The following is a 16,919-nucleotide window of genomic DNA, read 5'->3' on the forward strand; positions in this document are numbered from 1 at the left end:
GTGGTTTTTAACAAAATGCAAGCTTTAATGTGGCACCTCCAAAACAGGCTGGCATAACTCCAAGTACGAAAGAAAGAGAAACCAAAACTAAACTGAGAACAAACCAGGATGGCATGAAGAATAAAGGGATGAACATGACAGATCAACACAGGCAGGGGGGGAAAAAGACCATGAATACAGACAAACTGACAAAGGCAAAGACATATACACAGAGAACTAATCACAAGAACGAGACACAGCTGGAGTGGGTGGACACAGGCAATAGGAGGGAAACACAGGGATTGGTTCACAATGAAGACAGCGAGGGTGTGGTAGGTAACACAAGGCTGGAGCAAACAAGACTGATAGAAGACAGGTGTGCAGGGATCAGTCTGGAACAGGGAAGGACTAACAAGACTGATGCAAAGCAGGAGTGTATGAAAACAGGTGGGAAACAAAAGAAAAGTAGGAAGTAAGACGAGGCATGATACATGAGGAGAGTGTCCAATCCAAGAAGGCCCTACCATGGATCTAGGGTACCAGAATGTCCCACAAATGCTCAATCTGATTGGGATCTGGGGAATTTGGAGGCCAAGTCGATGCCTTGAGCTCTTTGTCACATTCCTCAAGCCATTCCTGATCAGTTGCTATGGTGCAACATAGTGCATTTTCCTGCTGGGGGGCCACTGCCACTGGGAAGTACCATTGTCATTAGGGGGAATACTTGTTTTGCAGTGGTGTTTGGGTGGGTGGAGCATGTAAAGTGGTATCCATATGAATGCCAGGACCCGAGATATCCCAGCAGAACATTGTAAGAGGATGATCAATGCTATTACCTTTAGCAAGTGGTTTTATAACCCCTGTGAGTAAAAAACTTACTCCTACTTTTGAGACAAGCTGACATCAGCTCATGATGGTGGTCTTTGTCTGCATCTACATCAGGGGAAAGATAGGTATCCGTACAGGTATCCATCCATCTGTTCGTCTATTATCCATATTCAGTGGTTGGACCAATAGATGTTAATAGATTGGGTAACCTAGAACCACGTGTCAAAATATGAGTTTTGAATGTAAGACTATAGACAATACTGTGAAACTGTGTGTCAGTAAGATACCTGACAAATTAAAAATACAAATGTGCTATAGGTGGCTTAGTTGTAACACTGCCTTAAAACTAACCCCGCTAGGTGGAAATTCTATCTAGCCTAGCTAACACTTGCTGGGAGTTGGTTACATAGTTAAAAATAATGTTGTGTTTAAGGCAACAAGACAGTTGTTAAGATGATATATGGTTGGATTCGGTGACTTACATAGACAGCTCAGTAATTGAAAAACAAGTAGGAAAGAAAGAACATGCTACATGCTAACATCAGGGTAACCTTTTAACAGTGCAGGGACTAAAGTGTTAATCAAATGACCGGAGTTACTATGTGATGTTTGTCTTGTTTTTGTTTATTGTCATGTAGAGGTGGAGTAAAGTCCAGGCCAATCCATCACATACGCCATTTGACATATAGCCCAAACTGACAAAACCGAATGTTTTATTGTACTTTATTTTGAATAAATCGCCTCTTTAAAAAAAAAAAAAATACATAACATAGTGACACAATTATATTTACAATTTCCTAATATTTTAATCAAACAAGCCTCCATGAAGGCTAATACTTGAGATTATACATCATCATTTAAGAGGTGTTAACTGAGAATTGGCCTGTACAACTTTCATCACAATAAAGTCACAAATATTTTCTTAATGTTTACATTTTTGCAGGTCTGAATCAGCAAAGATGACATATATAAGTGGCCCACATATTTATTGCTGGACGAAAACATCACAGTGGCTGGTTGGTTGGGTCTTTAAGCTACCACAAGCAAATAGACAGTTTCCAACTAGAATCAAGTTTTACCAGATTTTTTAAACGCGTCTGTACAACAACATTCAAGACATTTATGGTAAGCTCACAGACAATGACAGTGATTTTGTTGAGTAGTAGAGACAATGTCCAAATGGGAAGATTTACAGTCATACATTAATGATGTATATACACGGGTTCAATGTTGATCGACAGTATAGCATTCAATTTGCGGTCAGGGCTCGGTCTTTTACTGCACAAGGGAATCTATCCTCTAAATTTATCAAAAGTGCGTCATTGTCTTCTTATCCTGATTTTCACACAATTTTAAATGAAAGGAAACATAGTAAAATGCTGTACAAGTCTCCATCTTAAAAATTGTCAAATTTTTGACTACAAGTCCTGGCAGACAGAGGAATTACTTCAACCTGAACAATCCCGGCTAGACAGAAGCATCGCCCACGCTCCCTGTGTGTGTAAATTCTTCATGCCCCGATGGCTTTTCATCCTCCCGGGAAGTTGTCATCTTTCGCCAACGCTGGTCAAGTAAAGACAGTCACATCAGTCTCACATTGGTGTTAAATGCTAAATGGTTTTTCTTGAAGGTGAGTCTAGATGAGGGAAGTTAGGTGGACCAAAATGTACAAATTAATAGTCTTAAAAGTGAACAAAATAAGCTTTTAGCTGGACTGCTTGTCCTTAACCCAAGGAAAAGCAGAGTAAACTTAATGTCTGGAACAAGACACTGAAAATTTAAAAAGGTCAAACACTAAAATAAACCACAACATGCTGTATTCACCTTCAAAACATATGCTCTTGAGAAAGTTGTTGTCCCAGGGCTATCATACAAAATGTTGTTTTCAGGACAACAACCACTTCTTTCATCCAAAGAACCCTTTCTGGAGGAAGGAGTTCTTCAAGGATTGTTGAAAGCATGGGTGTTAAAAGATCCTCACCCTCGAATATTCAAATGTTTACCCATGTTTTAAACATACTTATAATCCTCTTTATCAGTTATTTTTACTTGTGTTCAACCATAGATATTTTTACCATTATTTCATGCCACCCAGTACCACATGATCTGTGTAATTCCAGGGCTGCTGGGTGTACTTCCCTTGGTCCAAGGCCAGGAGTTGGCAACCGTTCCTATCAAAAGAGCCATTTTTACCCGTCCCCTAGGCTAACCTGTTAAACTAAAACCATGGTGAAGTCAGTATGGCTGTTCCATACATGTATAATGGGCCGGTCTCTGTCCTATAAGCTCCCCAGGATCTGCTGCTGACCGATGGCAGCTTCTGTGGACAGAGATGCTGAATGCACATCAGAGTTGGTGTTGATTTAAAACTACTGTTTCCCTGGTGACAGTGGTAACACTACCAATCATATTGCTCTACAAAACAGTGCTGAGCGACACTCTTCAAAAGTGTCATGCACCCAAGCAGAAATTAGGCTTTTGAAGGTAGAATGGTTCTGAATACAACCTCCAGAGAAGGTTCTGGGTTGAACTATCTCACCATAGAAGGGTTTTCTGTAAAACCTCTCATAAGGGGTTCTGGGCATATCTTTTCACAGATGGTTATAGGTACAGTATAACCCCTTATGATGGGGTTATGGTAGAACCCAAGGTACAAGCCAAAGAAGCCTTTATGAATCTAGTTCGCACCTTTATTTCTAAGAGTGTACCTAAAACCAGGATAATGATGTTGGCATTGAGCCAGACTCACTTTTGCTACTCTTTCCTGCAGTCTAAATACCTCCTGCATTCCTGCATCATACCTCTCTGCTATCACCTGTACCTTTTATTTAGTTTACTTCTGGTTTCCCCCAGTTTATACCAGTTCCACACAGCAGTTCCTTATGTAACTCCTTAACTGTAGGGACAATAAAAATATGGAAAACAGTGAGATATATTAAAGTTTTGTACCTGTTTGATGCTGCCCTTGGTGATGCAGAACATGTAGATGACATATCCTGGGATCAGTATCATGGAAGACAAAGCCATGAACCAGCCGATCACTTGACCCCACAGCGGGTACACATACTTCCCCAAGGTCAGAGGGGTCATCTCAATCGCACTGAAGGTAAACACCCCCTGCAATATACAATTATGTTATTTCATCTATGTAATCTTTGGTGTCCGTGGTGTCTAAATGAGTCTACAGTCATGCTAGTAGCAGCCAGCAGGTATGTTCCCACAGTCCTGTGTCCCCTAGTTCTGTGCTTTCCAAGGATTATATGTTCCCAGGGTCCTATAATCCCCTGCTCCATATAGCGCACATGGGAGCCTGAAAAAGATGTACCCCAGCTCTATTTTCACATAATATGACACAGGTAGGATTAGAGGGCTAAAATTATGACTCTGAGATGAAATTGTGTGGGCACAGCTCTTTGATTACACTTGCTCTTTATGTTAGGAGATATATGGAAACTATCATAAGAATGAATTAAATGAAACTAATAACTAACCAATTAAGGAATAAAAGAAAGAAGGGTAACTATGGGTTAGAAAAGAGGCGTGGGCGTGGTTTATTTCCCATTTCTCAACAGTTTAAGGTTAGGAAAGAGGTAAAAGGTCAGGTTGTAATTATTTGTTATTACCACGGCATAACAGGTTACGGTTAGGAAAAATGATCTGCAAAGGAGGTCCAAAACCTTCACATGCAACCTTAGTCACCAATTTTAATCTTACATTTTGATCTCTTGATGGTTCCTCGCCTGATATGTCTTATTTATTGATATAAAGAGTAAATCAAAGGTATTTTAGGGGACAGATAGTGACAAGAAAGTGCCGTGAACCCAATAGGAGGGTTAATGTGTGTTAAATAGATTGCTGAACGGGGACCCTGGGAACATAGGACCTTGGCAACATAGGACCCTGGTAAAAGGACTTTAGGAACTAAGGATCCTGGAAATATAGGCCCTTAGGAACTTAGGACCCTGGGAAAGTCGAACCCTAGGAACATAGGGCCTTGGAAACATAGAAACTTAGGACCCTGGGAAAGTCGAACCCTAGGAACATAGTGCCTTGGGAACATAGAAACTTAGGACCGTGGGAAAGTCAAACCCTAGGAACATAGGACCTTGGCAACATAGGACCCTGGTAACAGGACCTTAGGAACTAAGGATACTGGAAATATGGGCCTTGGGAACTTAGGACCCTGGGAAAGTTGAACACTAGGAACATAAGGCCTTGGGAACATAGAAACTTAGGACCCTGGGAAGGTCGAACCCTAGGAACATAGGATCTTGGCAATGTAGGGCCCTGGTAACATAGGACCTCAGGAACTAAGGATCCTGGAAATATAGGCCCTTGGGAACTTAGGACCCTGGGAAAGTCGAACCCTAGGAACATAGGGCCTGGGAAACATAGAAACTTAGGACCCTGGGAATGGACGGTCTTGAGAACTAAGGATACTGTGAACATATGACCTTGGGAACATGGGACCCTGGGAAAGTCGAACCCTAGAAACATAGGGCCTTGGGAACATAGAAACTTAGGACCCTGGGAAAGTCGAACCCCAGGAACATAGGGCCTTGGGAACATAGAAACTTAGGACCCTGGGAAAGTCGAACCCTAGGAACATAGGATCTATGCCAATGTAGGGCCCTGGTAACATAGGACCTCAGAACTAAGGATACTTGGGAACTTAGGACCCTGGGAAAGTCGAACCCTAGAAACATAGGGCCTTGGGAACATAGAAACTTAGAACCCTGGGAAAGTCGAACCCCAGGAACATAGGGCCTTGGGAACATAGAAACTTAGGACCGTGGGAAAGTCGAACCCTAGGAACATAGGGCCTTGGCAACATAGGACCCTGGTAACAGGACCTTAGGAACTAAGGATCCTGGAAATATAGGCCCTTGGGAACTTAGAACCTTGGGAAAGTCGAACCCTAGGAACATAGAGCCTTGGGAACATAGAAACTTAGGACCCTGGGAAAGTCGAACCCTAGGAACATAGGGCCTTGGGAACATAGAAACTTAGAACCCTGGGAAGGTCGAACCCTTGGAACATAGGGCCTTGGGAACATAGAAACTTAAGACCCTGGGAAAGTCGAACCCCAGGAACATAGGGCCTTGGGAACATAGAAACTTAAGACCGTGGGAAAGTCGAACCCTAGGAACATAGGGCCTTGGCAACATAGGACCCTGGTAACAGGACCTTAGGAACTAAGGATCCTGGAAATATAGGCCCTTGGGAACTTAGGACCCTGGGAAAGTCGAACCCTAGGAACATAGGGCCTTGGGAACATAGAAACTTAGGACCCTGGGAAGGCCGAACCCTAGAAACATAGGGCCTTGGGAACATAGAAACTTAGGACCTTGGGAAGGTCGAACCCTTGGAACATAGGGCCTTGGGAACATAGAAACTTAAGACCCTGGGAAAGTCGAACCCCAGGAACATAGGGCCTTGGGAACATAGAAACTTAAGACCCTGGGAAAGTCGAACCCTAGGAACATAGGACCTTGGCAATGTAGGACCCTGGTAACATAGGACCTCAGGAACTAAGGATCCTGGAAATATAGGCCCTTGGGAACTTAGGACCCTGGGAAAGTCGAACCCTAGGAACATAGGGCCTTGGGAACATAGAAACTTAGACCCTGGGAATGGAGGGTCTTGAGAACTAAGGATACCGTGAACATATGACCTTGGGAACTTAGGACCCTGGGAAAGTAGAACCCTGAACATATGACCTTGGGAACTTAGGACCCTGGGAAAGTAGAACCCTGGGAACATAGAACCTTGGCAACGTAGGGCCCTGGTAACATAGGACCTCAGGAACTAAGGATCCTGGAAATATCTTGGGAACTTAGGACCCTGGGAAAGTCGAACCCTGGGAACATAGAAACTTAGGATCCTGGTAACTGAGGGTCTTGAGAACTAAGGATACTGTGAACATATGACCATGGGAACTTAGGACCCTGGGAACATTGGGTCTTAGGAATTTTGGACCCTGGGAGCTCAGGACCTTGGGAACTTAGGACTCAGGGAACAGAGGAGCTTAGGAATATAGGAGCCTGGGAAAGTAGAACCCTGGGAACGTAGATACGCTACCACTAGCAACTGATGATGAGATTGTACACACACAGAGGGGCTTTGAGATAAATGCTAACGTCAGCATGCTGACATGCTCACAATAACAATGCTATTGTGCTAATGTAATCTTAGTTTAGTGTATGCATCAGCTAACAGCTCACAGTTGCTAATTAGCACGAAACACAAAGCACAGCTGGGTTTTTTGGTATTGGCTTTTCCATACTGGGCAATTTAGAATTTTAACCTGATGATAGGGATATAAATGTGCGTACCAAACTTTTGGGTTGTGGGAGAGATATTTCAGTCTTGACCAAAGTGGTAGTGAAAAACTTTTCAATCAAATGGAGCCCAGTTTTAACCATACGTCAAAGCTCTACTTGTTCATTTTGGCAGAAGAGACTTTATTTTCCATTTATATAGCGTCCTTTAACATTACACTTCCTTTACCACCACAGTAGTGAAGATAAAGGCACTGCCGTAATTTCCCTGAGGACCTGAGAGTAGAGTACAAATCACAATCACAAATCACCACATGGCAGGGGAAACCAATTCAGCAATGTCATCAATTCTCTACCTATTGACACCTGCTGCAGCTTGACAGTTTTCCATGAGGGAAAAGGAAGCATATGTTAGAGTTTGACTTTGAAAAATGCACATTACTCGGGTTAAATCGATAATCATTCCCAGCGTACCAGGCAAATCAGCGGAGTGAAGAACATCCAGCAGAGCTTCCACCAGCCACATGGCCTATAGCCGATCATGTCCTCAATGTTCTTATAAAACCTTTCAGCTCCTGTGGCATAAAGGGAAGAGGACAAAGAGGAAGTGTGTGTGTGTTAATGTGGAGATAATAAGTACAAGAACAAAGCCTCATGGGGTGAAAGAGAGGGAAAGCTGATTGGATGGAGAGTCTTATCACAGAAAGTGGAGCAGATAGATGTAATTTCCTGTTGGACAGCTACAGTGTGTATAGGAAATCGACATGCTTGATTCAGTCGGTGACTTGGCACAATAAAGTCCTTTCTGTCCAGCTCTGTCTCAGCTGTGGTTACATTTGATTTCACTCCACAGTGTTTGCTTTGGACTGCATAAAAATAGATGTCCTACCATAAAACCAGGATATGGAAACAGTTTCGAAGAAGACGAGGAAGAGGAGACACATCCCACTGGCGGAATAGTAATCAAACAACTTGAACACGTACAGGCCACCCTGGGAGATTTAAGCACACACACACACACACACACACACACACACATATCTGCTTTAAAGGCTGAATATTAATATCCCCCTCTTTATTGAATAAAAAATGCATGATGAATGTACACCGCAGGTTGTTGTGAGATCGTTTTGTCATTATGTATAATGCAGGAAGGGGCTGTTTTCCCTAGTGTCAGAAAAATGTTCACTACAGTGTGTGTATTGGGTTTTAAGACACCTGCTGTCTTATAATACTTAGCTAAACATCCACACACTCTGCAGTACAAGTTAGCAGCCGTGATTTAATACTGGACCAAACCATTTTCATACTGAAGAGTCAACATGGACTAAAGGCAATCAATACACACAGATGTACACAGCTATACCTGTGTGATGTTGGAGAAGCCGATGATGAAGGAGATGAAGCAGACAATGAGGATGAAGATCTTCTTCCTCTTCCTCAGCTGTAGGGGATATTCGTCCATCAGAGCTGTGATGAAGCCTTCCACTGTGCAGAACTAAGAAATGACATTGTTAAAAGGCATGCCGCCTACATTACCCACAATGCAATACAACTGGCAGTTCAGTTAGAGATTCAGGTATGTTATGCTAGTACACTTGCTTCTGTACAACACTTGCTCCTGCTTATTCCCTCATGAAAATAAACTATAGTATAACTAAAGTTTACTGTAAAAATTGTATAGTGTCCTGTGATGAGTTTGTAGTGTTCTACAGTATTTTTCACCAGCTATGGTATTACTATAGTTTTTCTCTGGACAAGCAGAGATCTCCAGAGAGAGTCAAACAACGTTCATCTGCACACACTGTCATGTCACACAGCTGGTTGAATATCAGCAAAGTTTCCCTGCTTCCCTTCACTGGTCTTTGTTTCACTGTTATAATCATTAAAAAGCAAAAGCAGCATGTGTATACATTCAGTAGGCTATATCTTCAGTAGCTAGCTAGCTAACCCTACACTTTTCAGGGTTTGATTTTGGGTTTTGGAACAGGGAAGAAACTTATATCTTTTTCCAACCTCTCCAGGTAACGAGTATCATTAATACACGATGTGCCCCAGGCACAACATTTAGCTCCAAATCCACAAACCCAGCCTGAAAATGAAGGAAATCTGAAACGACTGCATTAGAGTCAATGGAGCACAGCTGTGTTGTTGTCGGACCCTGGTCTGAGCCGGCCCGATGCTACGTTATGATTGGCCAGTCTGTGTCTGGGGGCGGGACATAGCAATGTATTTTCTGAGCACACTGTAGAACATTCCTGTAATAACACTATAATGTTATAGCGAATGTACAGAATTACAGTATTGTTTTTAATAGTAATGCTATAGTGTTTCCTTCGTATTTCTATAGTAAATATTTACCATCGTAATATTACAGTGTCACCTAAATGCTTTAAACTGAAATGTTTAGCGTACCTCAGCCTAGGTTGAGAGTGGTGATACATCAACACTATAGAAATACTGTGCTATAGTATGACTATAATTTCACTGTAGGACCAACATAGCTAACTCAATGGTGTTATTATAATAATTTTCTATAGTACGGTCCAAGAGACCATAGAATTACAATAATAATACTGATATTTTTTGTGGTATTTCTAAAGTAATTCTTAGTAGTACTCTTATTTTTATACAGTCTATAGTAGTACTATAGTGTTTATTTTTTGAAAGGGTTAAGCCTATTGGTTTCTAGTAAATGCTTGGATTTTGCATCATGCAGATTAGGTAGTGTCATGAAAGAATGGCATAGACTTTTTAGTAAGTGTGTTGTTTGTACCTGACTGTCCAGGCCCAGCATCATGAGCATGGAGAAGAAGAGGATGGCCCACAGAGATGACATGGGCAGCTGGGTGACGGCCTGAGGATACGCTAAAAACGCCAGACCTGGACCTAAATGTCACACAGAGGACACAACATTAGAATTACAAATGATTTATATAGTAACATTGTTCCTCTGAAATTCATAAGTATGGACATATGTAGAAAACACAAGAAGCCTGACACAAACAGCACCATGCTTTTTACTTTGTTGGTTTGGATATCGGTGGGTTTTTATTTGTTAAAGTCCTGCAAGGATGGGAAAAGATTACTATAATTATATGCCTTTAAAAGGGTATGGAATAATTTGTATTATCATCAAGACAGAAGAGGACAAAAAATGTGGTGATTCGAAGTGCATCAATACTTTTAATTTGTAAAACTGTAAACTTTGTTTAAATTGTTTGTTCTGGATTTGCTTGAGGTTATAATCCTCGAGATTTTCATTAAAATCAAATCCTTTTATTAAATACTAGTGCTTGCATTTTTTCAACAATTGCCATTCAATGTATTGATATTCTGTAACTGCCTCCAAAAAAAGATTGTAAGTCCTTTGCTGTACACCATGGAAATCTCCCATGATGTCTCCCTCATGGAGGAACATTCTGGAATATTTGGGTAAATGGTTAAAAATGCAAACTGCCCAGATAGCCAAAGCTGTGTCTCCTTAGGGACGAAACTGTAATGCTGCAGTTAAGTAAATTTGCATCTTGAGTATCGACAACTTGCTCAAAGACCCAGTTGATTCTAAGTTGCTGGAAAGATGTTCAAACTCCATACATCCATTTTTAACTGCTTATCTGAAGCAGGGTCGTGGAGGCAGCAGGCTGAGCAAAATATTTCAGACATCCCTCTACCCGAGGTGTTCCCAGGCCAGATGAGATATGTAATCCCTCCTTCTGGGTCTACCCCGAGCCTCCTACCAGCTGGACGTACCCGCAACACCTCTAAAAGGAGGCATCCTGATCAGATGAACCACCTCAACTGACCCCTTTCGACGCGAAGGAGCAGCAGCTCTCCTCCAAGCTCCCTCCAGATGTCCGAGCACCTTACCCTATCTCTAAGGCTGAGCCCAGCCACCCTTCTGAGAAAACTCATTTCGGGCACTTGTATGCGCAATCTCATTCTTTCGTACACTACCCATAGCTCGTGACTCACAGCTCATGAGCTATGGATAACGCTCAAACTCCTACACTGAAAATGTGTAGGAAACAATTGATGGGGATTGTTGCATGTGAAAAGATGTTGGGATGACTGAAGTGGAAAAATGACATGATTAAGAAACAATGGTAACACTTTAATGGGTACATTCCCAGAGAGCAACCTAACCTTGACAAGAATGTGATGTTTGTTTGTTTTTGTCATTGGGTATTGATTTATAAAATTAAAGAAAACTCTGAATTAAAGTCCTGTGTTGTTTTGCACTGCCAGTAAAGTCAAAACAGTGCTGTACCTGATGCTGCCAACTCCTGGACAGGTTTCTTGGTGATATGGGACATGAAGCCTACAATGGAGAAGATGACGAAGCCAGCAAACATGCTGGTGCAGGAGTTGATGCAGCACACTATGATGGAGTCCCTGAAGAGAAAGCAACACAATTAAAAGTTGAAATGACAAAACTTATGATATCAGCTATCAGGATGAATACAGCTGAATGTTCCTACTTGTATACATCATTGTGGTACGTGTTGTAGCTCCCCAGTGCGATGAGCGAGCCCAGGCCCAGCCCATAGGAAAAGAAGATCTGAGTCGCTGCATCCAGCCACACCTGTCAGAGACATGTACATGCTCACATTCACACCTGCTCGTCTAAAAACATGTTTGTGTGATCCAGTTGTGTGCAAACTACCTCAGACCGAGTGAGCTTATTGAAGTCTGGAGTGATGTAGAAGCGGATGCCATCTATAGCTCCAGGCAGAGTGACGCCACGGAAGAACAGGATGAACAGCATGACGTAGGGATAGGTGGCTGAGAAATACACTACCTGAGAGAAAGAGAAAGACAGAACGACTTCTTTTTAGGTATTCAAATTAACATTGATTATTCCTTCAAAGCCAAAAATCCATATTTGAATTATACAGAACTAAAAGTGTAAGAAAGTCTGTGTTGAGCTGGGGTTTGGATTTAGTTTTAAAGTTAATCACAAGTGTAAACACCTCTAAGCATTTTTGTCTTTAATAATTAAAAGTCAACAGGAGATGCAAAATCCCTTATTTTCACAGTACACAGAGTATAAAAATTCTCATCTACTAAAGTATTTCCATAGCTTCTCTTTGCCAAAAGACGTTGCCGGAGCCTGTAGCATAATCATTATGCTTAATTGGTAATGTCCGTCAAGGCCGGGGCCTTGGGGGAATTAATTTTTCTCACTGCTCTCAGATGCCACACATTAAAATCCAATTATCCACTGGCAGTGAATGTGTAAATGTGTTCCTGCTCACATATATCGCTTGGACTTGCTGTAATTTAAAAATCCCAGGCAGGAGGCAGAGTAATATTTCTTTTTTCTTTTTTCTAACTCCTGCTATCACCTCTAAATCATCCTGCAGTTTGGGATTAAATTATTCATTTTGAAACCATTTGTGAAATGCTGAGAGGGAGATGGGAAGTGGACAGCAGAATGAGAGCACATGTAAACAATCTGTCAACATCTGAGAGGAATAAATAAACACTAAAACATATCTTTGTCAAATAAAAAATATTAATTCAAATAGGTTTTGGTTGTTGTTTGACTTTGTGGAGCTGGCACCAGGCGTCAATGTGACATCAGAAAGACATTGGACTCTAACGTTGGACAGATGTTAATCTTTGGTTGAAATGAAAATGTTGTGTTGATTTTAAATGTCTAATGTAGCATAGTGTTAGTTCAGGCAGGACATGGTGTCACGCTCAGCTCACATCCCAGCTACATCAGCTGATCTCAAGCAGCCCAATCAACTGATGGAGCAGCTGACTGATGGAAGGGAGTCAGCTGATAGATCACATGATTCCTTTCTATGCAACCAATTGGTGAATCTCATTCAGGGCGCCCTATTTAAACTGCTCAGGCCTGCCTACTGTTGCTGCTTCCTCTGCAAGCTGCTTTGCAACCCGCCTCCACCCCAGCTCCTCCTTTTCATGCTGTGTCTGACTTATTAATGTCATTTCTGTTTGTCACTGATGCTGCTCTGTTCTGTTCCTGGGGGGTCTTTGCTGCTGCTCTCCTTGCCTTAGGCTTTCCATGTAAGCACGTGGAAGGGCAGAGAGGTTTGCTCTCCCTGCCTCAGTGTTTCCTCATTTGCACATGGGAGGGCAGAGAGGTGTGCTCTCTCCGCCTTAGGCTTTCCACATAGGCATATGGAAGAGGCTTTCTGCGTAGACCTGAGGAAGGGCAGAGAGGCCCCAGAAAAGAGCCATACTGCCAAATATAATACTGCAAATGGAAATAAAGTTTTCTTTGACTAAAGTGTTCCTGACTGAAGTGACGTTAGAATTTCAGGTTGTGTGGATGTTATCATTATGACGTTTTGCAGAGGTTGGGTTTTGTTCTCCATACCTCAAGACTAAATGTCGTTATTCTACGTGAAAATGATGTTGGCAGAAATGTTCATAAGATGTTGGATTTTGGTTCCATAAATCAGCCTAAAACCAACATGTCAGTATTCTACGATAAACTGATGTTGGCATTAGACGTCCTGACGTTGAATTTGGTTACCCAATGTCACAACCTAAATTCAACCAAAAATCACGTCTAGTGACTTCAACTGGGTGGCATCCACTTCCGCGTTTTGATGTGAACTCATAATGTAACACTGTAAAAACAGTAAATCAGGAGAGAGGACGAGATTTAAACGGATTTATTTCTGAATTTTGGGATCAATGGATGAATCCCCTGTTTTGTACTATTTTCTAGGATCAATCAATCACCCGAACAATAATGAATAATATCCAACTGAGCTGTGAACTCATGTGATGTCAGTGTGCTTTGTTATTAACACACTGACAATCAAAAAAATGGAAAACAAAGCAGACAGGGCAGTAACCACTGACGTGTAAACTGTCAAACTGGGCTGTATTTTCTGTCCTGAATGACAAAACATGCCCACTAAAAGCTAATTACTTGTGTCAGCTTTGGACAAATGGACCAAAAGACTGACAAACAAACCTCCACTAACTAACTACTCGTCAATGAAACAACAAGGCTGATGGGAATGTCATTAGCTCTGCAGTTACTGGACAGATTTAACAGATGATGGCGATCGATGACAAGGTTAAGGGGTTGAATTTATTACCATTTGTCCTGAGGGCAACATGAATGTTTGTACCAAATTTCACGGCAATCCATCCAATAGACGAAGTAACATTACTCACACAGATGTGATGCCGGTAGGGCTGGGGTTGGCATGGGTTACCATGATTCCGTGTCTCCAACCTGCAAGGAGGCTCTCAGGGAGTGGTGTGGCAATTGCAGCTCAGTGCATCCAAAAAGATATTCCCCTGGGTGCTCTCAGTGTCATCCCTAACATCTTTTCAAACTAATTGTCTATGGAGCAGCTCCAGACTTTATACCCTATGACACTGCAAATTTGAGTTTAAGCACTCTAGTTTTTGGATTTGGGAGAGAGTTGTCTATGTTTACTAATATTTTTGGACGTAAACCACAGGAATAACATGCATGAATTTTGAAAATGGGCATAGTTCCTTTTTAATATTTGATTTTTTTTTTTTATTAGCAAAACAAAAAACACAACTAGTACGACTTAGTTCCCTTTAGGCTAGGCTTCATCAGCTGGGCACCACCATTTTTTGTATCTTAATTCATGCTCATGTTTTCTCTGAATCATTTTTTCTCTTTGATTGGCTCCACCAACCAAGAATGGACTCTGCTAATAGCAACATCAGCTCTACCTCCTAAGCCACCCTGTGTCCTGCCCTGTCTGCATGATTAAAACTTGGTAAATACAAATTGAGAGAAGGCAGCTCAGATAAGTAGACCGCGGCCAGAGAGGGTACTGTAAGTTTAAAGAGTGAAAGAAGAAAGGGAAAACTGAAATACTGAGTCTGACCTTCCCTGTCCACTCCACACCTTTCCAGATTGAGAAATAGACGAGGACCCAGGCTAGCGCCAGGGTGCCCACTAAGGGCCAGCGAACCTCCCCTGGCTCCTCCAGACCACTAGACAACTGGTGCATGTTGCGCCTACAGGAACACATAAACACACTGAATTCAGCACTGATAGGAGCTTCCGAAAATAGCGTCAACATATTCTCGCACACAAACACTCATACTGTATGACAGGAANCCCAGGCTAGCGCCAGGGTGCCCACTAAAGGCCAGCGAACCTCTCCTGGCTCCTCCAGACCACTAGACAACTGGTGCATGTTGCGCCTACAGGAACACATAAACACACACTGAATTCAGACACTGATAGGAGTTTCCAGAAATAGCTTCAACATATTCTCGCACACAAACACTCATACTGTATGACAGGAATCTTACTCCCAGAACTCGGTGACAGCACTGGTCAGGTTGGTGGTGTCCGTCAGACTGTAGTTGCAAAAACACTTGTCGGTGTTCCAGGGGTTATCACAGCTTTGCCACGGCAGCTCCTGCACACAAAACACATGCATGAAAAAGATTAGATATTTCAATGATGTATCTCTCTGACTCTCTGCAATCTCCCGTTTTAATGATCCAACCAGATAAAAACACTGAACAGTATATTTTAATCCCCGCTTCTCATTCCCCAATTTTTCCCACCAAAGAAAACCTCACCCACAATGTCTGTGCAGTCTTTAAATTTCCTCCTCCGGGCTGCTTTGAGCTGAGTGCTCATGCAGAGAAATACAAAAGCAGAGTGGGGAACAGCCGAGACAGAGACAGACAGGCACTGTGGAGGTGATAAACATGACCCAAGTATTTCTTCTTGATGTACATGAGGCAGTGAGAGGCTGGCAGTAATCAGGGGGAATTTTGTTCATGCCTGTCATCCGTTTGACACTGAAGCTGCAGAATGTTTTTATACGTAATTGCTGGTCCACGTGGGGGCAGCAGAAACAAGCTGTAAACACAACACTGACATGTCAGTAGGCCTTTATATACATCCAGCAACGTTCGCATTCATGTTTGTATTCACTTAATGAATGTCAGTCCCATATTTAGTCTCCCTTTAGCTCTATTTCAGTCTCCACCGACTACTTTAAATATTTGGCTCTCTGGCTGCTAAATGCTGAGCAATTTTTCACCAGCTAGTTGTCATTTCCAGCCGCTGTGTGATGCTGGGCGGGTCATGTACTGTGACTTTATGATTCTACAATGACTTGCTGCTGGAAACAGTGCTGATGAGAGCCATGGAAGTGAACCAAAACAGGAAAACTGCAGGCCAGAAAACCAAAACACAAAATGCTTTACAGCTTTAATTTGACCCATAGAAATAAAACGAGTCGAAAGGACATGGAATCATTTGTCCTGGTAACTGGATGCGTACAAAAGCTAATAACTGTTATGGCGACAACACATGTCAAAGTGTGTCTGATTACTAATTTGAGAGCTCTGGCCTAGTTATACTCCTATTGTCCTTATTTAACTGAAAAATATAATCATACACCAAAACAAGTTTCTCTCTTTCTCCGAACTAAGACTAAATGTTCGTTCAATTGACCTTTCCCTAAGCCCCGCCCCTTTGTGATGGATCCAACAAGCTGTCAGAGTAAGCACGGAGCCCACACTGTAACTAACTGCACTCCCTGAAGAAATACTATCACATTTTTTGGGAAAAATGAAAGAGTGATTCCAGAGAGAAGCAGACAGAGGGGTCTACAGTCTGTGTTTGAAGGATATATCCAGGATGTCAAACTGACTCAGCAACAACAACAGGTTAAAAAGACAAAGACAGTTAGAAGCTAAAGCCGAACTATAGGCTACAGATTATAGTGTAAAAGTGAACCACCACATCACTGCTGATCACCACAGAACACAATGAATATAAAGGGAAACTTTGCTGATATTGAACCAGCTGTGTGGCATCGCAGTGTG

At 42.1% G+C, this 16,919-nt stretch overlaps 1 protein-coding gene across 2 annotated transcripts in view; it reads right to left on the reverse strand.

Annotated features, from left to right (window-relative positions):
- Window positions 1-1,273: 1,273 nt before the first annotated feature.
- The window catches only part of slc6a1l (solute carrier family 6 member 1, like), a 23,527-nt gene continuing 7,881 nt past the window's right edge, over window positions 1,274-16,919 (reverse strand). Inside the window, exons 4-15 of one of the 2 annotated variants that reach the window (XM_050035786.1) lie at window positions 15,384-15,493; window positions 15,227-15,272; window positions 14,951-15,037; window positions 11,755-11,889; window positions 11,570-11,673; window positions 11,359-11,483; window positions 9,865-9,977; window positions 8,455-8,586; window positions 7,978-8,080; window positions 7,563-7,663; window positions 3,757-3,924; window positions 1,274-2,370 (exon numbers count right to left, since the gene is read on the reverse strand). In XM_050035786.1, the coding sequence (XP_049891743.1) occupies window positions 2,275-2,370; window positions 3,757-3,924; window positions 7,563-7,663; window positions 7,978-8,080; window positions 8,455-8,586; window positions 9,865-9,977; window positions 11,359-11,483; window positions 11,570-11,673; window positions 11,755-11,889; window positions 14,951-15,037; window positions 15,227-15,272; window positions 15,384-15,493 (1,320 nt within the window). In that variant the 3' untranslated portion in view covers window positions 1,274-2,274. Of the gene's footprint in view, window positions 2,371-3,756; window positions 3,925-7,562; window positions 7,664-7,977; window positions 8,081-8,454; window positions 8,587-9,864; window positions 9,978-11,358; window positions 11,484-11,569; window positions 11,674-11,754; window positions 11,890-14,950; window positions 15,084-15,226; window positions 15,273-15,383; window positions 15,494-16,919 lie in introns of both variants that reach the window. The other variant, XM_050035785.1, reaches the window with a different exon arrangement.

This window comes from Epinephelus moara, chromosome 23 (genome assembly GCF_006386435.1).
Source record: "Epinephelus moara isolate mb chromosome 23, YSFRI_EMoa_1.0, whole genome shotgun sequence".
NCBI classification, from domain to species: domain Eukaryota; kingdom Metazoa; phylum Chordata; class Actinopteri; order Perciformes; family Serranidae; genus Epinephelus; species Epinephelus moara.